Source organism: Medicago sativa, chromosome 3, assembly GCF_051527215.1.
Source record: "Medicago sativa cultivar Bolivia chromosome 3, Bolivia_mono, whole genome shotgun sequence".
NCBI lineage: Eukaryota > Viridiplantae > Streptophyta > Magnoliopsida > Fabales > Fabaceae > Medicago > Medicago sativa.
Window position 1 is genome coordinate 80,802,758 of NC_140751.1, and position 27,212 is coordinate 80,829,969.

Here is a 27,212-nt window from a genome sequence, read left to right on the forward strand (position 1 = left end):
ATGAAAGATAACAATTTGGTAATTTCTTATCGTGCCATCCACACTTCTCAAACACCACACTTTATTTCTTATAGTGCCATCCGCACTTCTCAAACACCACACTTTATTTCAGATTTTTTATTTCAAATGCGTAAAAATCATGCAAAAGCCTCCGATTTTTTTTTTTAAAAAAACCAGGTCGCGCGAGCAATCAGAGGGTGCGATATGAGATTCACCAATTTTTTTGGCCGTAAACTTTTTGAGCATGTGAGGCCTATTTCTATGGAAAGCCTAGCCTGGTTCCCACTCGTGCTACTGCACACATATTGAAAATTGTTGTTTACACTTCTAACAAGGCTGAAACACATTAGAAAAAGACGTAAATATCCATCGGCAGTTAACGACCGTCAGCTAAAATTCATCGGCAATTAACTGCCGATGAGGTTATATTGGTAAATTACTACTATTTCCTAGTATTGAGTGAAGTGTGAACAACATTCTTCACACATATTAGAGGTACAGGTGTTGTTGGTGAAATACACATATAGTATAACCCTTATTTTCTGGTCACCCTTACCGTGCAGTTCAAAGAATTTAAAGATACATTGATACTGTGATTTGGAATTATGAGCCAAATAATTCAAGTTCCATCGGTTAGTCTAATCCATTCCTTTTTTCCTTTCTTTTACGTCAAATGTTAGGGGAGAATAAATTTATTATCATAGATTGAAAACATACATGACTACATAAATTTAGTTCCTGAACGAAAATTCTTTGACATGCATCAATAGTTATAGCACTTTTATTTTCTTTTTAATCATATTTTTATATTAACAGTAATACTTACATTGGTTAGATTACGTAGTATAAACTAGGCATAAAATCATATAAACATACCGTAATTTGATTATTTCATGAAGAATGCTTTGATGTTTTTATTTGTTTATTTATTGAATCTCACTGTAAACGTTTAAAGTATAATGTCTACATTCTACAACTACATTCATATATAATATGCTTGCAATAAATAGGAAATTTCTAAATAAAATATGAAATTCGAGTTTGATGGAGTAATTCTTTTTGGTTGATACATCAAAACATTGTGAAGTTATTATTATTTTTGTTTAGATAAGCAAAACATATTGTGTAGTTATTTTCCCAGATAGAAAAATACTAGCGTAAAAGATGTTTTATATCTTGGACCAAGAGTTATAAAGCATAGTGTGTGAAATATTTGTTTACCTCATACATTATGAATTATTTGTTTAATGGATCATGATTAGCGAACTAACCTGGAAATTTGGGAAGATTTGCAGGATGACTCTGCTACTTGCTATTGTAAAGTAGACTTGGGCCTCAGAGCAGTTGCAGGTGCAGGAAAACTCGTTCGAAGATCAAAGCAAGGTATCCAACCTAACATTAAATCATATGCACTTAGGAGTAAAAGGTCATGTATAGAGAGGGCAAGAATTCAATCTTCTCTCCTACCTGACCTTCCTGATGATCTTGCTATCGCTTGTTTGATTCGAGTACCTCGGATTGAGCATAGGAAGCTACATTTGGTTTGCAAGAGATGGAACCAACTTCTATCTGAAAACTTGTTTTATTCACTTAGGAAAAGTCATGGAATGGCAGAAGAGTGGATATATGTCATCAAGAAAGACCTTAATAGAAGAATTTCAGTGCATGCATTTGATCTCATCTACCAACTATGGCAATCCCTTCCTCCTGTTCCTTCGGAATACTCGGAAGCATCGTCGTTTTGCTGTGAAGTTCTTGTAGCTGCCACCTCTACTTATTTGGTGGAAAACATCCTATAAGAGGACCTTTGAGAAGCGCCGTTTTCTATTGTGCTAGTACAAATAAATGGTATAGATCTCAAGACATGCAGCAAAAACGTCATTGGATAATGTATGGCTCATGTGTTATAACTAATCGTCTCTATGTGGCTGGTGGGGAATGTGAAAAAATTAATGGAGCTGTTGGGTTTGCTGAAGTTTATGACCCCAAACAAAATAGGTGGAATTTCATCTCAGAGACGAGTATTACCATGGGGCCCTTTTTTGGCTTTGTTCACGATTGGAACGTGGTTTTTGAATGGACTAGGGTCCAATCACAATATTGTATGTGAAGCATATTCTCCGGAAACAAATACTTGGGAGCCCTGTTACTGATGGAATGGTAACGGGTTTGAGTAATAAGCTTTGTATTTCACTGAACGGGCAACTATATCACTTGATTCTCGGGACAGATTGAAGCTCACCGTATACGACAGAGAAACAGATTCATGGAGAATGGTTATGGATAGCAAACTACTTGATTTGCATACCTCCCCCGTGGCTGCAGTTGTTCCCCTTAAAGGAAAGTTATGCATTATCTACGAAAATATGAGCATCGATCTAGTAGATGTTTCAAGTCCTAATAAAGAAGTACAAAGCAACAATTACATTCGGGAAAATGTTGCTGGAGGAAGGTCGAAGGATTTCATTGAATGTTGTCAGGTGCTTGAAGCCTGAGCTACAAAATTTATCTGCTAATTTTTGTTAACATTTTGGGAAATCGATGTTTTCTTTGGTAAATCATACAAAATAGGTTAATCCATTTTTCTTGTGAGGGACATGAGGGAAAATTATGTTTTTCATCTTGTACGGATGCTGTTAATTGTTGATTGACAATAAAATTGAGCCATTCATTTTCACTCTCAAGTATAGTGCAGATGTTGCACATTCTTATGTTAAAAGATGTAAGGTTTGTCACATGTACAATATAGCAGTATATTTTTTAATCTCAGTTCATGTTTTCTTTGGAAAATCAGAAACAATAGGTTTGTCCATTATCTTGTGTGAGACATGTAGAAAAACTATTGTTTTTCATCCTATAAATATGATGTTATTACTTAGTTGATTTCAATAATTGAATGAGTTCGTTCCTTAACAATCTCGAATTGGGAGCAGATGTTTCACATGCGGTAACTATTGTTTTTCATTTTATAAATATGATGTTATTAGCAAGACTTTTAAACTGTTTTTGAAGTCATAGCCATGAACTTTGCATTACTTAAGAAATTTGTATAAATATCAAATTTTTTTTTTTTTGAGTATAAATATCAAACTTTTATACATCAGTATTCAGCCTAATCACCAATGACAATAATAGGATAATTTTTACACTTTTCTTAATATCAAACTTTTATACATTAGTATCCATAATTACATCTGCTCACACTCTCCTGAATCATTAAAGAAGATACTCCTATTTACAATTTTGGATAATAATTCCAAATTCTGTAACTCGTGCCTAGGTGATAAAAAAAATTACCAACCACTCTCTTTACATCAAGCTCAAAATCGATAGGTCCCAGATTAAGCCCATGAACCCAATCCAACGCTGAAAGTAAATCAAGAGCTTCTCCAATATGAACTTCACAGATTGGACTAAACTACTACTCAGTTTTGACAAGGACAAAAGCACCATCATCGTCTCTAATGCACGTACTTACCTATTCCAACCTTATTAAGTTGTTTTGAAAAAGATGCATCAGTGTTGTATTTGCATCGTCCTGCATTAGGCTTTGTCCAAGACACATTACCATGTTGCTGAATATTTGGTGCTGTTTGTTGAAAGATTCTTGCCACACTCCTTTGCAAGCTGATTTTTGCACGCAAAAGAATAAAGGGTTGTGCATCTGTTACCTTATTCCAAATTTTATTGTTTTTTGCTTTCAAATGCTTCAAAGAATACAACAGAAAATAGCTGCATCATCGACTCCTAACACCAGCAAAATGTTAAAAATCATAGTCTTGATGTCATGAGCTTGACTTAAGATATTGGATATGGAGGAATAGCCTTCCCAGATACTCCAAATGTTACAACTACTTGGGCACCTGAAAAAGAGACGAAGATTATCCTCATCCTCCAAATTACAAAAGGCAAAAGTTGTGTCACAATTAACACCTTTGTCTCTAAGCCTCATACGGGCTGGAAGACAATTTCTACAAATTCTCCAAATAATTTTTTTAACTTTCGACGACATCTTAAGTTTCCGAATAATATCCCATGCACCTTGAACTTTAAAGTGACATACATCAAGAATTTCCTGCATACACCTCTGGTAAGCACTCTTGACAGAATATTCACCATCAACTTCCTTCTTTCAAACAATGCGGTCTTCTTTCTTAGAAGGGTAAAGAGAGGAACTAACATTCTTGTCTTTAGTTCATCATCCAAATAAAATGTAAACAAAGTATGGACTAAGTGCATTGACGTTGGTAGATACTTTACCTATTTTTCAAAAAAAGAAAAAAAAAAACACAAAGGTAAATAGGGGTGTTCATGTCCAGTCCAATCCAATCCAAAGCAAACCGCAGTAATCGGAACCGAAAACTAAACAAAGCAAACCGCAGTAATCGGAACCGAAAACTAAAAACTGAACCAAACCGAAAACCGAAAAAACTGTAATTTTAAATGGATTGGATTGGTTTTCTGCTACCTTAGTATAAACCGATCCAATCCAAACCGAAATATTTATACTTGTATATATATTATTATATGAATTTTTTTATAAATGTTTTCTTAATTTACAATTATGTAACTATTTTCTAGACTTGTTCTTTAATAATGTTGACTTTTTTCTCTCGTTCTTTTAAAAAATATTATTAATTTACGATTATGTAACTATTTTCTTTAACCTACTATTTTATTTGCTTTATGTTACTTTTATTTTCTACTTATTCATCTTTTTTTTTTTAACCTTACCTTTATATGAAATGTCATAAAATAATATATTTTCTTAAAAGAAAATGAAAAAATATACAACAATGAAAACCGAAAACCAATCCAATCCAGACTGAATTTTTTTGGATCGGATTCGATTGGATTTAATTTTAAAACCAAAAAAATTGGATGAACAAATAACTCAACCGAAAAGTTTGGATCGGATGATTTTCCTCCCAAAACCGAACCAATCCAATTCTTGAACACCTCTATAAATAGGTACTCCATTTTTTTTTTGTGCACGTTTTTTCTCTTTTCTATTGTGATCAATTTAATATTTATTTTGTATTATATATTTTTTTTAAATACTAGAATTTAACAAATATTGTTCTTATTTTTTTTAAACAAATATTGTTTTATTATAATGAGATTTAATTGTTCTTTTAATAAAATGTTTAAATGTAATTATAAAAAAGATAAAATTATAATTATAATAATTTAAATGAAATATATTATTGATAGAATGAAAAACCAATTAAAAATTTTGTATCTATTTGTAACAAAAAAAAGTCTTGTATCCCTTTATATAGACTAGCGAAAAGACGGGCACTCACGTGTCCGTCTTTTCGCTCTTTTTCATTGAGTTAAAATTTGAAAATTATGAACGATGTTTTTTCTGTGAAATTTTGATTAAAACTAAAAATATAAATGTTTGTTACTTTCAAACCATGATTATCCATTTAAAATTTTCAATGACACCAACAATATAACAAAAAAACATAATCTAAATTTCTTTTTTTTAATGACACCAACAACAATCTTTATTATAGAAAAGTTGTTTAAATGTATAATTGGAATAATGAAAAAGTAAGTATAAATATATTCATCTTGTTTGTTACATTTTTTAAATGATAAATGAAAACAAACCAAATATATATATATATATATATATATATATATATATATATATATATATCGTGTTTGTTACATTTTTTTAATATTTAAATTTATTTTTATCTATCTGTCATGTATTCAAAATTGAGGGCATAGTTGAAAAGCGAAAAAACCGGCCCAAAAAAGCTAAAAAGTGTTTTTTTTTTTTTTACAAACTAAAAAGAGTTTTTTTCTTATATATAGTATAGAGTATAGATAAATTGTTTTTTATTTATTTGAAACATTAAATTGTTTTTTTTTTTATAGAAAGCCTTGTTTGCGTGGTTATATTTTCTCACCCGCATTAGAGGAAGTAACCCTTATTTTCTGTTCACCGTTCTCGTCAAGTTTCAGAGATCAAAGAATTGAAAATCACTTACCGCATTTGGAATAATGAGCCAACAAATTGAACTCGATGCCAAAGCTCAAACGAGTTCTATATTTCAAACTCCACCGGTTAGTCTAATCCATTCCTTTTTTTTTTTCTTCTTATTTATTTTCTTTGATGGGCAAAAATATCAGGGGAGAATTTTTTTTATAAGCACATGACTATATAAATTGAGCCACTTTTATTTTATTTTTCTATTAATAATGTTTAATAATATTACCAGGGGATTAAATTAAGGGTTGAGTAAAATTTCATAACAAAAAAAAAAAAAAAATAGTACTAATATCGTCTCTATTAATCCCATGATTTCATGACGAATAGTAAGTTGGATCCGAACATGGTTTATGATGGTTTATGATAGAACATTATGATATATATAATATATATAATGCATAGCTTAGCTCAGTTGATAGGGATATTGCATATTATATTTTGGGACCAAAAGTTATAAAGCAGTGTGTGAAATATTTGTTTAATGGATCATGATTAGCAAACTAAACTGGAAATTTTGGAATATTTGCAGGTTGACTCCTCTACTTGCTATTGTAAAGTAGACTCGGGCGTCGAAACAGTTGCGGGTGCAGGAAAACTCGTTCCAAGATCAAAGCAAGGTATCCAGCCTAATATTAAACTAGATGCACATAGGAGTAAAAAGTCATGTAAAGAAAGGGAAATAATCCAATCTCCTATCCTACCTGGCCTGCCTGATGATCTTGCTATCGGTTGTTTGATTCGAGTACCTCGGATTGAGCATAGGAAGCTACATTTGGTTTGCAAGAGATGGAACCAACTTCTATCTGAAAACTTATTTTATTCACTTAGGAAAAGTCATGGAATGGCAGAAGAGTGGATATATGTCATTACAACAAATGATGGAAGAATTTCATGGCATGCTTTTGATCCCATCTACCAACGATGGCAAACCCTTCCCCCTGTTCCTTGGGAATTTTCTGAAGCATCTGCGTTTGGTTGTGAAGTTCTTAGTGGTTGTCGCCTGTATTTATTCGGTGGAATGATTAGTGTGAGGGAACCACCTATGAGAAGTGTCATTTTCTATTGTGCTCGTACAAATAAATGGTGCAGAGCTCCAGACATGCCGCGGAAAAGTAATTGTTTAAGGAATAGTTCTTGTGTGATAAATAATTATCTTTATGTGGCTGGTGGGAAATGTGAAAAAATTGATAACGATCCTAGATTTGCTCAAGTTTATGACCCCAACCAAAATAGGTGGAATTTCATATCTAATACAAACATTACCATGGCGCCTTTTAATTGCTTTGTTCACAATGGAACATGGTTTTTGAAGGGACGCACGTCCCATGACGATTTCATGTGGGAAGCATATTCACCAGAAACGGATACCTGGAGTCCAGTTGCTAATGGAATGGTAAAGGGTTTGAGTAATAAGTTTGATTTAGGTCCCTCACATAAAATTTGTATTTCACTGAATGGACAAATCTATGCACTTGATTACGGGTACCGTGGGAAGCTCACCGTATACGACACAACAACAGATTCATGGAAAAAGTTAATGGATCTAAAACCACTTCTTTTGGGTACCTCCAAAGGCCTTCATGTGGATGCAGTAACGCCACTCAATGGTAAACTATGCATTATCCACAACAAAATGAGCATAAGTTTGGTCGATGTTTCAAGTCCTAATAAACAAGTAGAAAGCTACCCTTACATTTGGGAAAATATTGCTGGAGAAGGTTTGAAGGGTAACTTTGTTTGCTGTCAGGTTTTGGAAGCCTGAGCTACAAAACTTATCTGGTAATCTTAGTTAACATTTAGGGATATCGACGTTTTCTCTGGAAAACTAGTCAAATCTATTTTGGATTTGGATTGAGTTTTACCCCTAACTTTATGGTAAATGCCAGATTTTATAGTGGTTTGTTCTTTCTTGCTTTACTGTGAGCTTAATAGATCTAAGACATGATGACATATTATAAATAGGAAAATAATTAATAGACACGTATACACCTCATCTAGACTACGAGAGAGAAAGAAGCATAGACAATGATTTGATCAAATGTGATCAGATGGTGATGTGATAGAAAGAGAGAAAATAAGATGTTGAATGAATGTTGAAAAGTTAAAGATGGTCAAATATAAGAGCTCTTGTAAATAACAATGACCATTCTTAGTCTTGTGTGACATACTTGCAAAACATGATCAACACACATCCCCATGAATCATTCTTATTCATTTTTTTTAATAAATTAAAACCCTATTTTTTTTAGCTCCCATGTTTATTTATAAATAAATGTTAGTAATTAATTGTTCTGTTAGTATTTTCTACTTCACCATGGTTTGAATCCCGATCATTTACATAAACTGAAATGGTGATGATGGCTATGAAAGCTTTGATGCAGAGTTTTAGAGAGTTGATTATTATGGCTCTTTCAGCAGTGTTCCAGCAAACTGAACCTTTAAAAATAAACATGATTAGTATTGTCTCACAACTGTATAGATTCACTCTTTAATTTGATGAAAATCATTCAAGCACTTCGGCGTGTCATTTCGCGGAAACGCTGGAGTGATTCTTGTCTCTGTCTTCATTCTCCAAAAATCAACTCCGCTCACCATATATTTCTTCTTATCCATGATGAGTTTGTCCTTCATGTTGATATTTAACCACACTGCCTGTGAAGTCATGGTGGTTATCCATTATGAGTGATAAGTTGAAAGGATAATCTTGTGAAAATGAGATTTTGCTCAAGAGTGGCTTCTGTATTACAGAAAGATCGCTTTTTCCTAGAATTGCAGTATGTGTTAAGTGTGAGCAGAACAAGGAAAAAGCGAGGAAAGAAAAGAAAATCAACTTGGAATGCGATTTAATCGTTGACTGATCACTCTTCTTGATCCACCAGCCGAGCTTTGTCTGTTATTTACGGTGGATGCGATGAACGTTGCTTATCTTCGTCGTTTTTAGTTTCTTTCTCTAGTTTTCCTTTTCTCTCGTTTTCTTTACTTATTTAAACTAGAATATTTGACGAGTCTTAAATTATGTGTGAACGGATTTTGAATCTAGAACACCTTTTTAGAATTCCGACTCGGATTTTCTTATTGGTGTGAAGATATTTGTTGGATTTTTATTTCTTTTAAATTAACGATTTGGTGTCTAATTTTTCCAAGAAAAAAAAAAGTGATGCAAAGCAAATGTGAATTTATAGTGTAATAGCGCATGATAAAAAAAAGTGAGAAAAAAACAAGGAGCACCTATTGGTTTCCTTAAAAGACTCCTTTTAGTTGGAAAATTATAGAGATTACCTAGGATATAGCCACACAAAGAAAGGCAGAATGAAAAAGATAGGACAGTGGCAGAACGAAAGAGAACACCCAACCACAAGATTTGTGAACTAGTAGCAAGTTACTAAAAATAGATAAATGGGCAGTAACATGAATTTGCTCAGAAAAATATAGGAATTGGGAAAAACATACATAACAAAATTATGAGAATTATTAGATCAAAACATCAACCAAACCAATATCAATATATCCAATTCAAGTAATGAGTCTTCTCTAAATCTTGATAATGATTCAAACTTGAACTTCAAGCTAGGATGAAGAAGTGAGATATGAAAAGAAATGGTAAAATAGCACAAACCACCTCTGCCACCAGCCACCTCCTTCCCAATCCACCACCACTCTTTTCCTCAGAACTTGAGCTTGATCCCCTCTCAGCAGAACCTTAAACATTATTAGAGGCACAAATTAGCTTCAATTTTCAATACACGCAAAAATTACTCAATAACAATACTAAAATTATAATAATTACCGCTGGAAATAGGGGAGGAACTGTTTGTTTTGGTAGAATTTCCAAGTCCTTCAAACACCTTAGCTTCAGGGGATTTAGGTGACAAATGTAGAAGATCTGGAAAAAAATACAAAAGTATAAATTAAACATTCCATTGAGTTGAATTAGGCACGGGGCCGGCGCAAAAGTAAAGCTACTAAAGCCGTCGTTTTTGGCCGACCAACAAAAAAAAATTCTCATTAGATTTTACAAGAAAAATGTCTCATGTGACAAAAGAGGAGACATATATTGAACTTCGCTTTATGCCTCACTTACTTTTGAAGATTATTGGACCGGCCATGATTAAGCCTTATTTATATAAACATTTTAATAAACACTTATATTATAGCGTATATCATTTATGTATAATAAAGTCAAATTATTTCTGTATAATCTATAAGTTGTTTTCATAAGCTATTTGAAAAGTTTATGAAAATCAGCTTAAACAGCATATGTATATAGTCCAATCAGGCCCTTAATACATAAAGCAAACTAAACTAATAGCTAGATAAGATCATGAGAAAAATATACTTGCCTACACATTCAGTTATATTAGATGGTATGTGACAAGCGTTTGGAAGCTGTACAGCAAGAGTGGCATTCAACTTGATACCAAGTTTGGGGTCATTGCGATCTTTGATGAGGATACAGATGCATTTTTTGGTCTTATCAAGGACTTGTTTAAGGGAAGTACAACAATCTATAGTGGGGGTATTGGCACTACCACCAACGTATGGAAGACAACCAGCAAGAGTAACAAGTTTATCAGCACAATCGTTTCTGTCTTTTGTAAAATCTGAGCTCACAAAACCAGCCAACAGTAGAAATAATAATGCAGTTACACTTTTGTTGGAAACCATCATTGTAGAGAGACAGAGAGGACAATAAAGTTGAAAGATCAAGACTTGTTGTGTGGGGTGGGGAAAAGAATCTGAAACAATAAGCTCTTTTATGCTATACTTTGCTTTGCTCGTGACTTATATGAGTTTGATATTAATTTTGAAACGTAAACGTTTCTTAGACATCATAATTTGACACCAACACGGTATTCTGATGTCATTCATGTAATTTTTGGTTCTTTTATTAACTTTTTCTCTAACCAACACTAAAACTAGGTGTATTTTATACCGTGTCATTTTGTGTCTAAATATGAGTGTACGTTTTGAAATTGTTCTTCCTTGTCATGCAATGTGCTGTGGGGTCATCCTAGATATCACACATGTGAGGGGATTTTTGTCTCTAGACGGCTATACCCTCATTTGATAGTAAGATAAGACTCATTTGAGTGCACTGCATTTAGGCACACAAAGTGCAGAAGTGGTAAACGAGGGAAAGAGATGTTAACCATGGAGAAAAAAATAGTGTATGCAATAGTTGAGATTTAAATGCACAAACTACATATAGGATCTAGGTTCGACTTCATATCCTCTACAACCGCTCAACAAGTGTAGTCAAATCTCGATTGTTATATTTGATTGTATCTTTGATCCAATAGTCGAGATTTCGCTACACTAGATGAACGATTGCACATGATTCAACTTCAGTTATATTGGCCAAATCCTCTAAAGCACTTCAACCGGTGCTGCCAAATCTTGAATGTTTGATTTGAGTTATACGTCAGGGTTAAAATTTTACGACATAATGACTTTAGTATAATTGTTAAGATTCTATTGGGTTTATGACAGTTGAGGTTAAAAAAACAATTCTTTAAGACAAATTGTTTTATAAAACTTAATTCCCTCCCCAACCAGCATTCCAAAACAAATATGTTTAAAAATTTGAGCAAGCTGTTACAAGATTTTATTCTTAGCTGAAATTTATTATGTGACAAGATTGTTTGAAAGTTTAACATGAAAGAACTCGGTTCCTATGCTCCCTATAGACTACGGTACATGCGCAAAGAGGGGATGTACATTGATCACTACCTTTCCTTTAGGGATGATGATAATATAATAAGAGTATTTATAACATGAACCCGTGACAAATTTAAATTATTTGATTTTGGCTAATCCGTGATGATTATGGTGGATCTATCCGTGATTACCTATATAATTTAATTATGATTAAATTGGACCCACAAAAATTGTCTCTGATCATGGTCCAAACCAAAACATTATAGTACAGTACTATTTTGCTTTCGACGTTGGGACCTGAGAGTTAATTACAGCCACCGATTTATTTTCTGCTATGAACTTTTTTGACATGGTTTTTCCTTATATGACTTCACATAAGTAGTAAACAGAGATAAAATGAGACAAATTATCCTAAGTGCTATATCAAGCTAGTTCTATATAGGTGCTTCTTTTCTTCTTTTTTGACAATCTATCTTGGTGCTTCTAAATGTTTAATCTTTAATTAGACCTAAAACAAATATAGACATGATGAGACCTAACACTTGCACAACATAACTTGGACTAAACAATACTTAATTACTAGTAATAAGCTTTGTGTTGTGTTGTGTTGCCTCCTATGTATGTATATTTTTATGTCCCGAGTCCATTGCAGTGAGGGTTGGCTGGTCACTACAGAATAGTAATTTGTCATAGTCCATATGATAATGTCTCATTTTATTTTTAGAATGTTTTCTTGAGGGGTACAACTTGTTTAGTTTACTTCCTTCAAAAAAAAAAAAACTTGTTTAGTTTACCGGTCTCTATACATAGTTTAAATTATTTATCCTAGCAACATCTTTAAAAAAACAAAGGTAAATGGTGTACGATGCAACAGATACCTGGAAGCAACAGTACCAAAACATCGAGTGTAAATTCAAACATGACTGATGTGAAATATCCTAAAGAATATTACATGGTTTACATAAAGTGAAAATATGATTATATTTTGGCAAAGTTATGTTTGAATATACAAAAATATCTAACAATATCTATAATGAAACTCAATTCCTAATCAATCATCACTGATGGGCATTCAGAAAAAGAAAGGTTGGTTTAAAAAGGAATACAGTAAGTCATCAAAGGGAGACAACCAAACTTTCTGCTTAGAAATAACATGATCTTACAACCGTGCCCATTACTAATCTATGAAATTAGTATCACCTCATTTCGTATTTGTCAGTGTTTCGTATCTGTAGCCATATTCAATTCCCTCATTTTCCAGGATTACCTTTCGGGTGTGGAGGTGCAACAGATGTAGGTGAAAATGGATCATAAATTTGGTCTGCAGGATGTGCTGGCTTACCGGACGCCAAGGAGGGATTGTTGCTAAACTTCTGATTCAGAGGCCATGCTCCCTGAGCAGGATAGCTTTGTCGATTGTGCATACCTCTTTGGACATCAGGACTGGCCAAGTTTTGCATTTGAGGGGCAGGAATGAAGTTCCTCATACCCATTTGTGGGACTTGAGATCTTGGTGCAGGTTGACCAGCATATGGAAATGCAGGGTGTCTGGGTGGAAATGAGACAGAACCTGAACTTCCCCCAAAAGGAGCAGCAGAGACGTAAGCTTCAGATGGATCCAGCTGGTTGGAGACTTGTGTCCTTTGAAAGCTTTGAAGAGGCTGATCAGGCACAGCAAACCTAAATGGCGGCGTGCGCGGACCAAAAGGTGGCTCTTGTGTACCACCCTGAGTAGTAGCTTGACTGTTTGGTCTGGGAACCACTTGATAGTAGTCTGCATTGGGCCGCTGTCCTTGAAAGGTAAAATTTCCCGAATTTGAAGGCATGGAGGCCAATGGTTTTACGTGGGCGTATTGAGAGGCAGAAGTAGGTATTCCTGATTGCTGAGCTAATGGAAGTGGAGCGGATATTCTTGGCGAAGGAAATGAAACAGGTCCTAATAAATGGTTTCCAGTTGAATGAACAGTTCCTGGCATTGGTCCCAAAGACGATGGTGGTCTAGGTGACATTCCTGCATGATGTGGATGAATACTACCAGGTCGTGGAATCAGCAACATATTTGGCTGGGGTGGCTTATATTCAACATCTGGTTGTGGACCGAGAGAAACGGGTCTTGTAGGGGGAACTGCCGGTGGAGCCATCAGCCCCATATTGCCGTGAGGGGTTAATGGCTGGTTAGCTATTGGTGACGGCGATATACCAGACAAAGGTTGAGGCGTTGAAGAGACTGATGTCTGGAGTTGTCCAGTTGGTGTTGGTTGGCTTAAAGAAACTGGAAATGAAAGTGAAGCATTTGTTGGTGCTGACAAATTATGTGCACTTATTACAGAAGGATTTCTTGGTGGCCCAACTTGACCAAAAGGATTTGTTTGAGGCCATTGTGAGTGCTGTAAGATTTGTGTCGGTGGTGGTGCTTGCATAGAAAACTGCTGATTTGGAATAAATGGGTGGAATCCAGAAACAGGTGGAGGTTGAGCACCAAAAGCTGAAATCAGACTTGAAGGGCTCATTGTTTGTGATGGAAAATGGGGTGCTCTAGCAAGGAGTTGTGGATTTGGGGGAACTACACTGCCAGAAGAAGCAAATAAAGGGGTATGAGATGGTAAGGGTGAAAACCATGAACCAGAGTATTGAAAGTGATCTCCTTGCATTTGTGTACTGGCTGCAGGTTGAAACACAGCCTGGTTTTCAAGAGAAAGAGAAATTGCATGAGAAGGGGTGGTGTCTTCGTTTTGATTCAAAACATTAGTTGTGTCTCCAGAAACAGATACAGAAGGTGTGGAACCAGCAGCTGAATGCCCCTGAATAGAAGAGCATAGAAGACAATAATGATCAAAATAACAAAAAATATATCATTATAGAAAAGTAAAAAAAATAAAATGTGTTACTACATAACTGAGTCAGCCATAAATCATAAAATGTTATGTTGCATTGCATGAAATGTCAACTCACCGTTACAGAGGAAATTAGTAGTTCAATGATGGAAATTGCTGCATCCACTTTATCAAAACTATCAGCTGATATGTTGACATGCATCTCTTGGTAACCGCACTGGACATCAGTGCCTGGTTTAATTTCACCCTGGAAATGGAACATACAAAGCAAATGCAAACAATTACAGTTCTTTCCTTGATGCAGAATAAAAGCCACATTAAAGAACTTACTTTCTCTCCTGTGTCTGCTTTTGTTCCATGAATTTTTATCTTGGTACCAGTTTCCTGATAAATGTATATATTAAATATGAATTGATTAAAAGATTAGAATTTAATTCAGGGATGTCAATCAAAAGATAGGGGTTGCATATAAGAGGAAGATTAGATACCAACAAAATGGTTTTACCTTCTCCAGTCGCTTCTGATTATCACCTTCAGTCCCATAAATAAGACCAACAAATTTGTACCCAGGATATTCTTGGACCTGTAAAGATGGTACTGCATATAAGAGTTTTCGTTGTAGAACTTCAGGTTTAGATAGAGACTTTTGATTTTTCTAAAACTATAACAGATCATTCTTAAAAAGTTATACAACAAAGGGAAGCCAAATGATAACATTAAGATATTAGAAGCAAAATTGAGTCATTGTGCACTCTTACTCTACAGAGCAATCAGTATCCTACTTGAATATCGTAATTGTAATATAGGCTGGTTTTTAGTGTGACTCGATGCTAGAGCTCAATTCATTGATACACCTTATACTGCAACTTAGTTTTCAACATTCTTTCAAGAATATGAGGACCTCCGACAGCATTTTCCATCACGAAAACAGCCAAGGAAAATGGATGAGAAGAACATTTCTGGAAAAGGAAAAGTTCTGGAAATGAGCTACCTGTTTTTGAGCAGTTAACTAACACTCATTAACATGCTAAGGTCAAATACCATGTTCAATTTGAACCCATGAAGAAATAAAATAAGGCCTCACCGCCTAATATGTATTGGTGCAAATCTCCTAAAATTTCCCCTCATCAGCTCACAACATAAAGAAATACTATAAGGCCCACAAAACCTTGGCCACACCCCTTAATAATGATAATATGGATTTGACAAGGCATAAAAACACCGAGTATATTGCTGCTATTCACCAATAACTGGGAAGATATTGCACAAAATATACTAGATAAACAAAAACTGAAGTTGAACTCTAAATCCAGTAAATGTATCCTTTACTTTTCATAACTAATGAAATTAACAAGTTAACAACAAATTTAAATAGCACGGAATTGGGCCTAGCAGAATTTTAGAACCAATACTTACAGGCAAAGGAACATTGTCTTCTTTTAACAATGGTTTAAAACCAGGTGGAGGCTTGTAACTGGGATCTAATTTTAGTATTTCACCTGGATATGATTAACATCAAGGTCATTATCGAATACGCAGGCTATAAGAATTAAAGGGGAGGAACAAAAAGGAAATATATACTTAAGGAAAACATACCTATTGCTTCCCGCTTTTCGAGTTCTAGCATTTCTGACTTCTTAGAACCATAAATAAACATCAGTAGTTTATTCATAAATAGTTACTACATCTAAAAAATAACAATAACAATTAAAAACAAAAGTGTCAATTGTTGTTAACCTTGCTATTAATTTGAGAGCCAGACTTGCTTTCATCTGGGTTCTCATCCACCAACGTTGAGTTCTGAGTGTCTCTAATCTCTGGATTTTCTGATTCCAACAACTTTGAAATTTGGTCCACACGAATCTACAAAAGGTGTGCAACATTAGCATCACTTATTCAGACCTTGGAAACCAGAACTCATGCGAATTATTAACACATATGTAGATGCAATAGCACCCAACTTATAATGTAATTTTAGCAGCTTCTAGCTAAGAATGATAACAGAGAATGCTTAGAAAGGATTCCAGAAAACACCTGCAATGCCAAAACCTTAGCCTTCCTGACAAATGCATCCTGTGTCGGATCAGGTCCCCATCTTGATTTCCTCTCAATTTGTTTTGAACTTTCTTCATTGACAACTCCAGTAACCCCATCTTTTTTAGCTCCTCGGATAATAGGGACTAATGATCCTAATAACTTGTTTTTGGGGATAACAAATCCAGATTTGGCACCAAATTTAGAGAGCTTTTGGCTACTAGAAGGTGTTGTAGATGTAGCTCCAGACATCTTGTGTGGTGCAGAAGCAGACGTTGAATCAAGTTTCGCAGTCGTTCTCTTATCCAATAACTTTGTACATGTGATCAAAGATTGGTGGAAAGAATTGAGTCAATATCCAAATAACACAAACTATTTTGTCATAGCCACTAATATATACTAAAATAATTTGATTATATAACTACCAACGGCAATACCAAAGAACATGCATTCCCTATGTAGAGTAAACATTTGTATCTTGACATATATGTTTCTACCAACAGTAACAGTACTTTTTTGTGAACACCATCAGTAACAGTAGTTTATTAAGTGTAAGAAAGTGCATAGATTCCTTTATCATATGAGAATATTTCAAATCTTGTAAAGCACTTAGTATCATTTCTAAGGGTATGTTTGGATGGAGGATTTTGGAGGGGAGGGGAGGGCTTATTTTTCTTTTCTAAATCAAGGAAGCTATAAAATGAGGTTAAATTGTTTTCGTATAAGCTATATATACACTGTTTCCATGAAAATAAGCTGAAAATAGCTTACGAACAATGTCATAAGTTGTTTTAATAAGTCCTCACAAAACTTATGTTAGTAGATAAGCTTAAAGAGGCGCTAATATAGCAATACATTCAGCTAAAAATCATGAATAATCTACAACAAATTTAAATGCCCAACTATATTAAGCATTTTATGAAAAAACTTGAACCGACCTCTGAAAGTATAAACATTAATTTGGCGTTGGTATTGAGCAATTATGACATGAAATTTGATTAAAAAGACCTATGTTTAAGTTTGAATCAGGAAGCAATAGTAGTAATCGTAAATGAAGATTTGAAGAGGGAGAGAGAGAGCGAGAGAGAGAGAGAGAGAGAGAGAGAGAGAGAGAGAGAGAGTACCGATGAAGGAAGCAGAGATCGGAATTGTATGTATTTGCAATTACAGTGCGCGTAGCCACCGTAGTGGTCTGACGTAGCTCAGCTGTTAAACAAAAAGCCTCTCCCTCCAATAACTTCTCAGCTCACAAATATACTCTCCCAATTTATCAAAAGTCGTAAATTTATGTCATACATTAAAATCAATGTCATGATTAATGATCATTGATGTTATAATTAACTAGTCTTTGCCCCGTGCAACGCACGGGCAAAAAGTGGTATATTGTAGTGCGTTGAATTGTTGACACTTAACACAATAACGAAATATATAAGATACATTGAAGCGCGCGCGCGCACACACACACACACACACATATATATATATGGGTTTTGCTAGAAGACACTTTTATGAAGGTTTCTTTTAGCAAGTTATTCTATGCGCATTTGCTAAAAGAAACCAACTAATTTTTATGAAGGTGTCTTTTAACAAAGTTATAACTAAAAAGTGGAAATCACACCTTGAGGTGTGGGTTGCTAAAAGACACCTTCATGGGTGGCTTCTAGCAAAACCCTATATAATTATATAGATAAATAGAAGAAAAAGTAATCAAAACAGGTCCTTGTAGACAATGCATTTGCCACCCCTTCATAGCTCCAAAATAATCTGCAAAATAAATGAAAGATACATCTATTTAATTCGTATAGTTTAAATAATGATGACAGAAACCTATAATATTCACCTTTTAATAACTATATATTCATACCTTGTATGCCTGCAATCTACAACTTTTCAAATACTTCTGGATAAACAACATTGTATCTTACAAAAAGTCGGGTGAAAAATAGAGAATTCATATATATGCTTTTGGTTCAAAATAAACTATGAGGAGGAAGATTCCAAAAGCCTCCCATGTTTGTTGGAGGCAAATTTTTGAAATTATCCCAATGGATGGGGATAAACAAAGGGTGAGTATAAACTTAAATAATAATTTTGTTTATGTTTAAAAAGATAAATTAAAAAAAAGTAAATGTTTAAAGAAATCGAGGCCTTGTTAGTTTACCCATAAGAACAGTTTTTTTAGAGAACCTATAAGAATAATTGTTTCTCTAACATTACAACTGACTCAACCTACACTATGAGGAAGATGATTTCTTAAGCCTCTCGTGTTCCTTGGGTGGGTATTTTTGAAATTATCCTGATGAATGGGTAAACAAAAATCGTGGCATTTAGCCAAAAAAAATTGTAGCAGATTGGTCCTTTGAGTTATTTTGGTTTTCTCTAACACATAAGTCCTTTAAGATGTTTGATGATGATACATGTAACATCATACATTTAACTGCCACATCTTCATTTTTGTAACGTTTGGTTAACATAATGACTAAATTGAAAATGTTTACAAACTTAAAGGACTTATGTGTGACCAAAATAACTTAAAAATCAATTTGTTATACAAACCTCAAATTTAAAGGACTCATGGTGTAATTTAACCTAAAATACATATAAAACTTATAATAAATAGACACATAAATCAAATACACATATATCCTATAGGTGTTTGAGAAAGACAAAGCTTTCCACTTAAATCAAATACTTATAGCCTCCCGTGTTTGAAAAATATAAAACTTGAACTTAAATCAAACACTTATGAATACACTGGCTTTGCAGTGCCTACCACATTCATGATAGCTACTTATATATATCACTTTGTATGAGACTTGACAGTAGCTTTCCATAGCTCCTTGTTATCATGCGCATTCCTCATCACCCATGCTGTCCATATAATCCCATCATTTTCTTGCAAAACCAACCTGTATTTAGCATTCCATAAGCATATTTAGCACAACATAAATTCTAGATTTTAATCCCAAATTACAACTTCAAATCATTTGCCAAGAGTCATGGTTTGCAGAAAGTTGATGAGAATAAAAATACCTTATCCAAAAGTTGCTTTGCAGTGGACAATGTTGATGAGAATCCCCTGCAACTCAGCTAGGGCATCAATCATGTCATAGTTAACCTAAAAATATTATGAATGTAAAATGAGATTAGAGAAAATAGAAGAATTACTACAAAAAGGAAAAACCAATGAAAATACGCATAAGAGGATTGAAACATACAACCTCCAATAGCACCAAAAGCTATGTAAAAAAAAATCATGAAAATTACTAATAATAGCAGTAACTCCATGTTGAAAAGTTACTCACTTACAATCTAATGTCATTATCATAGTTAAGACTTCATTAAAAAAATTAAGAGCTAACTAAATCGTATTATTAGATATGTAAAAATAATCCAAGAGGATTGCAATTCCGATCGAAGAACTCTTTGCAAACAACAATCATTGGCTACAGTTAGACATGACCAGATAAGCTATCAAATTACTGAACTACGAATTCAAAATTAGGCAATTTATTAGATAAGTTATGTCGGGTATACCTCGTGTGGCCAGATAATAGTGTCAAAGAAATCTCTGTCCTGGATCGAAGAAAAGCATGAGTCCATCCTCACTTTTTTTTGCAGGGACGCTTGAATCATTCCTTGAAGAGCTTCTGAAGACCAATAATGTCAAATTATAATTGCATAGTGTAATGAAGAAATGTATACTAACAGATGAATGTTTGGTTAGAGGTATCACAAAAAATTATTTAAGATGAATGCCCAATAAATAAGATTGATAACAAACAAAACATTGATGACACACTCTCTATGCTTAACATCAAATGTTTAAAATCAACCATGAAATAATTCCCAAGCTACCCAATGACAAACAAATCACATTCCAAAGTCCAAAATATAATGGTCAAACATAAAAATTCATTCAAAATGAAATGTTTCAAAGTACAACGGCCAAACAAATATAATGGTCAAATATAATGTTTCAAGGTAATAACATCAAAAGATGAGGTTAACAAATTCAAGTGCAAGAATTTGAATGTCCCTTTCGTTTTTTCATAGCATCTTTTTTTCAATAGCATCGAATTTGCGATATTAAAAAAAATGAATTGCATTGATAATGAAATAAATATGAGGCTAGTACATGTTCTTCATAGTTAAAAGTTAAAACACCCTCCATTTCCTTTCCATTTGCCCATTGAGTAGCTGAAAAGTGAGATCTATGAATTAGAGACATGATTGATTAATGATAGAATAGCACGAAAGGAAAATCAAACATCTTTCAAACATTGATGAGTTGAGAAATTAAACCCTTTCAAATTGCTCTCTAGCCAAGGAAAAGATCAATGAATGAATTGTGTTTAAAATTGCAGATATCTTAAGGATCAATTAACATAAATATATAAATTAACGACAAAAATAAGAAACCATGAATCAGGATCAGTAAATTAGAAACCCAAACTTCATTTCATTTTATGAATAATGTAGCATGACTAAAATAGGTCCAAAATTTTTATCACAATTTTGGCAACATCAGCATAAATCAAACCTTTGAACGTATTTGCCGCATCTCAACACCCTTTTGCTCATCTGCTTCAACGCACGTATTCGCTTCATCAACCACACCTTCAGATACTCGTTTGTAAAAGATACACAATAATATAGGATATGTAAACACTACAAACAACCAAAAATATCAGAATCCAAAAAGCAAAAAAAATCAATGTATAGAACCAAAAAATGTCAAATTTTGCAGGATGCAGCCAAATCATCTTCAAAATTATTATGCTTTATGAACCAACAATTATTCCACATATAGTAAACAACCCCAAAATAACAGTAGACAATGGCCACCCAATGATGTGCCAATGTTCATCATTCAATCACTTAAGAGTTCTAAATCACTATAAACTAAAGCACTTTCAAAAGCCTAATCTGAAAAATCATCAAATTACACATTCAACATAAAATAGCTAAAAGTAAATATATATATATATATATATATATATATATATATATATATATATATATATATATATATATATATATAGACACACACACCTCTAAGTAGTGATTATACTCATGAGAGCAATGTATCCTGCAAAAGAAATAAAACCTAAGATATATGATATATGATCCATTTTCAACAAAAAATCATTAATGATTAAAAGTTAATCTTTACAAATCTGAACAATCACTTTCAAAATACTTGAATTTGTTGTTTCTACTAACCCTGCTACAATAAAGTACCCTATTGGTGCTCCACCGTTGGTTTATGCTACAACCAGAACCTTGAAAATTGCGTCACAATCTCAACAATCCGATTTAAGTTGGCTCTTCATTGTAAATCTGAACATCAAATTAGGAATACAAATGAAAATCAACACGAAAATAAAAAAATCAAACAAAGTAGATTGAAGAAATTTGCGTAGAGTACCTAATCTTGAAGGTCACGTGAAAATTTTTGGATCACTGAGATGGAGGGAGGATGCCAAAATCGATCGGAAATGAAGGTAAGAAAAAAAGAAGTGAATGAGAAAGGAGAAAGATAGATCACGGATGAGAAGAGAGGGTGAGGAGGGAAAAATGGGGGGAAAATATTAGGGTTAGGGTTAGCTTGGGGGATAAGCTGAAGTAGAGATAAATATGAAATAGTTGTTTCGGAAAACAGAAGAGATAAATATGAAATAGTTGTTTCGGAAAAATAGGGCTATAAATAAATATGAAATAGTTGTTTAGGAAAACAGAAGAGATAAATATGAAATAGTTGTTTCGGAAAATAGAAGAGATAAATATGAAATAGTTGTTTCGGAAAATAGAAGAGATAAATATGAAATAGTTGTTTCGGAAAAATAGGGCTATAGATAAATATGAAATAGTTGTTTTGGAAACAGAAGAGATAAATATGAAATAGTTGTTTCGGAAAACAGAAGGGATAAATATGAAATAGTTGTTTCGAAAAATAGAAGAGATAAATATGAAATAGTTGTTTCGGAAAATAGAAGAGATAAGTATGAAATAGTTGTTTCGGAAAATAGAAGAGATAAATATGAAATAGTTGTTTCGGAAAATAGAAGAGATAAATATGAAATATGATCAATGACTAAAATTGAATGACGCCTAAATGTGCAAGATCAAATGACTCAGAAAAGTGGAGGGAAAAATGGGGGGAAAATATTAGGGTTAGGGTTAGCTTCGGGGGTTAAGCTTTAGTAAGTAAGATTTCGTAAAAAAATAAATTACTACCTTCGTCTCTAATTATGGGGTCATTTTGAAAAAATAACAGAAATTAAGAAAATTGATATCAGTAATAAATTTGTTTGTAATTACTATGGTTAATTTTATCCTTGAACGTAAAAAGTTATTTATGTTTTCCAATTTTCATATAATATTTAATGTTAATTGAAGAAAAAGATATAAAATAAATAGAGGTATGTTGGTAAATAATTAATTAATTAATGTACTTGAAAATATCAAATAGGTAATATAAAAAGAGACAAAAAATTCTCAAAAAGATCTTATATTTAGTGACAGAAGTAATATAATTTTTTTTATAGATGAACAAAATAACATAATGTTAACTTATGTCCTTAAGGCACAAGTTTAGAAGCCAATTGTAGAAACTAATTTTTGGAAATTGTGCATTCAATGCTTTGAAAGTTTAAAAACTTATATTTTCACTACAAAACTCATGTTTTATTTCTTTTTTTAGATCCTTAACTTGTGCCCTTAGGGCACAAGTTAACATGACCCTTAGTTTTATTCAACTTAATTACTCCACGAACTATAATTAATAAGGGTGTTTAATTTCATGAAACTTAACTACTCTACTAACTACAATTAATAAAAGTATTTTAGTAAATGATATTAAGTCTACCATTGAAGTTGAAATCAACACAATTAATACTTCCTTAAAAATCCCTAGTAACCCATAGTTCGGGCGTGTGGTTAGGATAACCTGACTAAGAATTGTTCTACCAAGTAATCAAACTCAGGTTCTATCGAACGATTTTCCTTGATAAAGTTCGTTTATCACTTGAACTCAACTACTCCCTCCGACACATTTATAAGCAAAAAACAATTTTTTAGGTACATCCAATAATTAATGTATCTAACACATAAATATGACCGCATACATTAATTATTCAATGTACCTAAAAAATCATTTTTTGCTTATAAATGTGACCGGAGGGAGTATTATTTTAAGATAGATGACTAATTTTTTTTTTTTGATAGAACGATGACTAATTGTTTTGTTGCTCATATATGCAAAGTTGTACTTTTTTACTAATAAATTCCATTAAATTTAGTCAAATAAATAACTGACATTTAAATACATTGCGATATTATTTGCCTATATATAACTTTCTAACCTCCACAGCTCCTCTACAGAAAGAAAAAAAAAAAAACTCCTTAACCTCACCAATTATACCATGGCTAATTTTCTTTGCACCTTTCTTCTCATACTTCCCATTGCCCTTGTGATCCAAGATGTAATTATTTCTCTCACTCTATTCTTTCACGCTTGCATATCTCTGGGTCACGCACACTCACAGACACACACGTATTCTTTACATTCTTTTAATCGTGCTATTGTTTTTATTTTCCACAACTTAATATGTTTTTTTTCTTTTTAAAAAATTCAGATGGCCGGTGTTGAAGGAGACTTAAGTCCATATGGTAATAGCTCTTACTTTTTTATTTTAATTAAACAAAGATCGGGCTTATATTTTGTGACACTTTGCTTTTTGGACAAAAAGGAAGTGGATCAAATTATTCAATTTAATTTAATTTACTGATGTTGTCCTTAACTAAAATCTTGATTTTGTTCAGATTGTTCGACTATAGTATGTCCCAGCCGTTGTGCACGATCTCAATATAAGAATGAGTGTATAAGCTACTGTAGCATGTGTTGTCAAAAGTGTTCGTGTCCGTATGCTCTGGCAGAAAACATTTTAAATAAGGTTTGCTTATACTAGTATTTTGTTTTGGATTACCATTAGTACGAGTTTTCACCGTCCATGATTAATCTCCGTTAGAGAATTTGTGAAACACAAGAGGGGTTCTTCAATCCCAATTGAATTTTCTCCATATGATAAGTCAGAAATCGAACCTCATGTTCAATGAGCCTAAATCTTTTAGCACTTAAATCAATCCATTGTTGGTTGTTTATATTAGTATTAAATTAAATGACATTATTATTTATCATTAAATTTTAATTATTAACTATATTAAAGAATAGTTACTTTATATTAGCAAAAAAAGAACATATTAGTTTCACATTGAATTTATTTTGAAATATAAAAGCATGGTTCGAGTGCTTTTTCTGTAAGTATTTTTTTTAGGGGCTATATTTTTATTTATTAGTTTTGAATTCATTCTTACATCTATTTTTCCCTTTTATATTAAAATTTGACAGGGCAATGGAGAAGTACCAATCAACAGCCAGGAAGATGGTAATTTAGCTCTAGCTAATATTTTGTCATACTAATTTTTTTTTATAGACAAAAGATATTTATTCAACCATTTTGGGACAACTAACTTTCAATCTTATACTCTTGTTGTGATTTTACTATTTTTTTTTTCGTTGTATTGTTTTTGACCAATAAGAATATAAAAGAATGTTATTTCAACAGTTGTCACAAATATGGTTGAATAAATATTAAATATCATTACTCTTTTTGATATACAAGAAAAAAACGAAGTTGAGAAAAAATTTAATTTAATTTATTGATGTTGTCCATAACTCAAATTTATGTATTATTTAGATTGCAGATATATATGTGGAAAGAGTTGTGGAAGGATTGGAAACAAGGATGGTTGTCTGGAGAAATGTTACAGCTGTTGTGCACAATGCGTGTGTCCGTTTCCTGGGTTTTCTCAACAACTTTTGAACACAAGGAATGATACATTCATGCTACATTAATCGGAAAACTAAGAGAGGAATACCAAAATGCACCATTGTTTGTTCAGGAGTGTTATTTGAACAACCAATTTGGTGACAATTTGACAACCAAAATTTATAAAGAAAAAGTAGTATTGGCACGGAAATCATAACAATAGAGAGATAAAGTAAAAAATAATGTGAGTATAAGAGATAAAGTTGTCACAATAGTTGTTACCAAATGGATGTCCAAATATAATTTCTCTTGTTTGTTATTCATTTGAATTGAATAAAAAAGTTTATTTCTGTTGTAAAGTTGTACACCTTCATAAAAATTGTTCTTTTTTTTTTTTAATGGATGAATACAATGTTTAAGTCCTGAACACAAGTGCATTTTATATCCTTTTCATATGCTTTTCTTTTTACCGAATCCTTTTCATATGCTTAGGGTGTGTTTGGATTGAGGGTTTTAGGAGGGGAAGATTCACTTTTCTTGTTTAAACTACAAACTACATAACATGTTTTTTTAAGGTCAAATGCATCTAAAGGTCCTTTAAGTTTTTCGTTTTTCCCAAAGTGGTCATTTAAGTTTCAAAAGTCTCAAACAAGTCCTTTTAGTTTTTGAATCGTTTCAAACAAGTCCTATTGTAGATAGCATAGTTGGTAATTGCTTCCTTGAACTCATCTTTGGTACCAAATCTGGCTCCTAACACCCACTTAAAATTAGTCATCTTTTTAGGTATGGCAAATGGTGAATAATGTTCTTTGTTGCTATCATTTGAATCATCATCATCATCCTCTAAAATGACTTGTTTGAAACGATTCAAAAACTAAAAGGACTTGTTTGGGACTTTTGAAACTTAAATGACTTGTTTGGGACTTTTGAAACTTAAAGGATCACTTTGGGAAAAACGAAAAAACTTAAAGGACCTTTAGATGTATTTGACTTTTTTTAAAAATAAACTAAGCATGATTGAAATATTATATGATCGTTTATCACGTTAACTTTTTAAAAAAACATTTCATAGTGTCCTCCCTTCCCCTCCTGAACCTTTTATCCAAACACACCCTTAGTGTTTCTTTAAGTTGATTTTTTTAGCTCTGTCCTACAAAATGGAAAAGAAAAGAAATACCTATGAGTAAATTTACATTTTAGTATGATATATAAGTAAGAAGTAAATGTTGTTTGAATGTTTTAACTTCTTGCAAGTAGATACAGCATCATGTCACTGTTATAGATAAAAATAATCATTTTAAATTAATTTATGGAATGATGTATGTGGTCTAGACCGTCTACATAATTATTTGAAAGAATTTAAAATATAAATTTTTGCTTATAATAGTGATCGGATAATGTATTAGATTCATTGAATGATATCTTTTATTTAATAAAGTTAACCCGAATGCTAATTGTTGCCCTAATTTAACCTAAATTCAGTTCTTGCTTTTACTGTATTACCCCTGTTTGAAATATCAAATTGCAGAAATTTCCTATTTAAAAAAAAAAACAAATCACTCCTATTATCTTTTATTTATTAAAGTTAACCTGAATGCTAATTTTGTTGCCCTAATTTTAACCTAAATTCAGTGCTTGCTTTTACTGTATTACCCCTGTTTGAAATATCAAATTGCAGAAATCTCCTATTTAAAAAAAAAAACAAATCACTCCAATTATCTTTTATTTATTAAAGTTAACCCGAATGCTAATTGTTGCCCTAATTTTAACCTAAATTCGGTGCTTGCTTTTACTACCCTGTATGAAATATCAAATTGCAGAAATCTCCTATTTAAAAAAAAAAAA

General features: G+C 32.8%; 4 protein-coding genes, 1 long non-coding RNA gene and 1 pseudogene across 8 annotated transcripts; 3 read left to right on the top strand and 3 right to left on the bottom strand.

The window, feature by feature from the left end:
- LOC146940763 (F-box/kelch-repeat protein At1g55270 pseudogene) lies at positions 1-2,677 on the top strand (annotated as a pseudogene).
- A 3,244-nt stretch (positions 2,678-5,921) lies between these two features.
- Positions 5,922-8,021, top strand: LOC146940764 (F-box/kelch-repeat protein At1g55270-like). Its single transcript, XM_085757984.1, has 2 exons — positions 5,922-6,081; positions 6,537-8,021. The coding sequence occupies exons 1-2, from the start codon at positions 6,019-6,021 to the stop codon at positions 7,767-7,769; spliced, it is 1,296 nt and encodes a 431-aa protein (XP_085614110.1). The 5' UTR covers positions 5,922-6,018; the 3' UTR covers positions 7,770-8,021.
- Positions 8,022-9,367: 1,346 nt separating this feature from the next.
- Positions 9,368-10,910, bottom strand: LOC146940765 (non-specific lipid transfer protein GPI-anchored 6-like). The gene is made up of 3 exons (XM_085754489.1): positions 10,348-10,910; positions 9,795-9,890; positions 9,368-9,706 (listed from the first exon to the last, which is right to left on the bottom strand). Exons 1-3 carry the CDS (start codon positions 10,673-10,675, stop codon positions 9,570-9,572), a joined length of 561 nt encoding a protein of 186 aa, XP_085610615.1. The 5' UTR covers positions 10,676-10,910; the 3' UTR covers positions 9,368-9,569.
- Positions 10,911-12,621: 1,711 nt separating this feature from the next.
- On the bottom strand, positions 12,622-17,789 carry LOC146940766 (RNA-binding KH domain-containing protein). 3 transcript variants are annotated; one of them, XM_085754492.1, is made up of 9 exons: positions 17,658-17,789; positions 16,534-16,845; positions 16,237-16,362; positions 16,096-16,128; positions 15,916-15,998; positions 15,005-15,082; positions 14,830-14,883; positions 14,618-14,746; positions 12,622-14,466 (listed from the first exon to the last, which is right to left on the bottom strand). In XM_085754492.1, exons 4-9 carry the CDS (start codon positions 16,124-16,126, stop codon positions 12,916-12,918), a joined length of 1,926 nt encoding a protein of 641 aa, XP_085610618.1. In that variant the 5' UTR covers positions 16,127-16,128; positions 16,237-16,362; positions 16,534-16,845; positions 17,658-17,789; the 3' UTR covers positions 12,622-12,915. The 3 variants fall into 3 exon arrangements, with proteins under 3 accessions (XP_085610618.1, XP_085610617.1, XP_085610616.1); XM_085754491.1 differs by having other exon boundaries at positions 16,096-16,132; XM_085754490.1 differs by having other exon boundaries at positions 16,096-16,135.
- Positions 17,790-19,113: 1,324 nt separating this feature from the next.
- Positions 19,114-21,626, bottom strand: LOC146940767 (uncharacterized). 2 transcript variants are annotated; one of them, XR_015033504.1, is made up of 6 exons: positions 21,589-21,626; positions 21,077-21,138; positions 20,672-20,733; positions 20,071-20,183; positions 19,567-19,651; positions 19,114-19,442 (listed from the first exon to the last, which is right to left on the bottom strand). It is a non-coding gene; the product is annotated as an uncharacterized LOC146940767 (long non-coding RNA). The 2 variants fall into 2 exon arrangements; XR_015033503.1 differs by lacking the exon at positions 21,589-21,626 and having other exon boundaries at positions 21,077-21,332.
- Positions 21,627-23,934: 2,308 nt separating this feature from the next.
- On the top strand, positions 23,935-25,849 carry LOC146940768 (uncharacterized). The gene is made up of 5 exons (XM_085754493.1): positions 23,935-24,020; positions 24,174-24,207; positions 24,361-24,491; positions 24,947-24,983; positions 25,296-25,849. The coding sequence occupies exons 1-5, from the start codon at positions 23,961-23,963 to the stop codon at positions 25,451-25,453; spliced, it is 420 nt and encodes a 139-aa protein (XP_085610619.1). The 5' UTR covers positions 23,935-23,960; the 3' UTR covers positions 25,454-25,849.
- Positions 25,850-27,212: the final 1,363 nt, after the last annotated feature.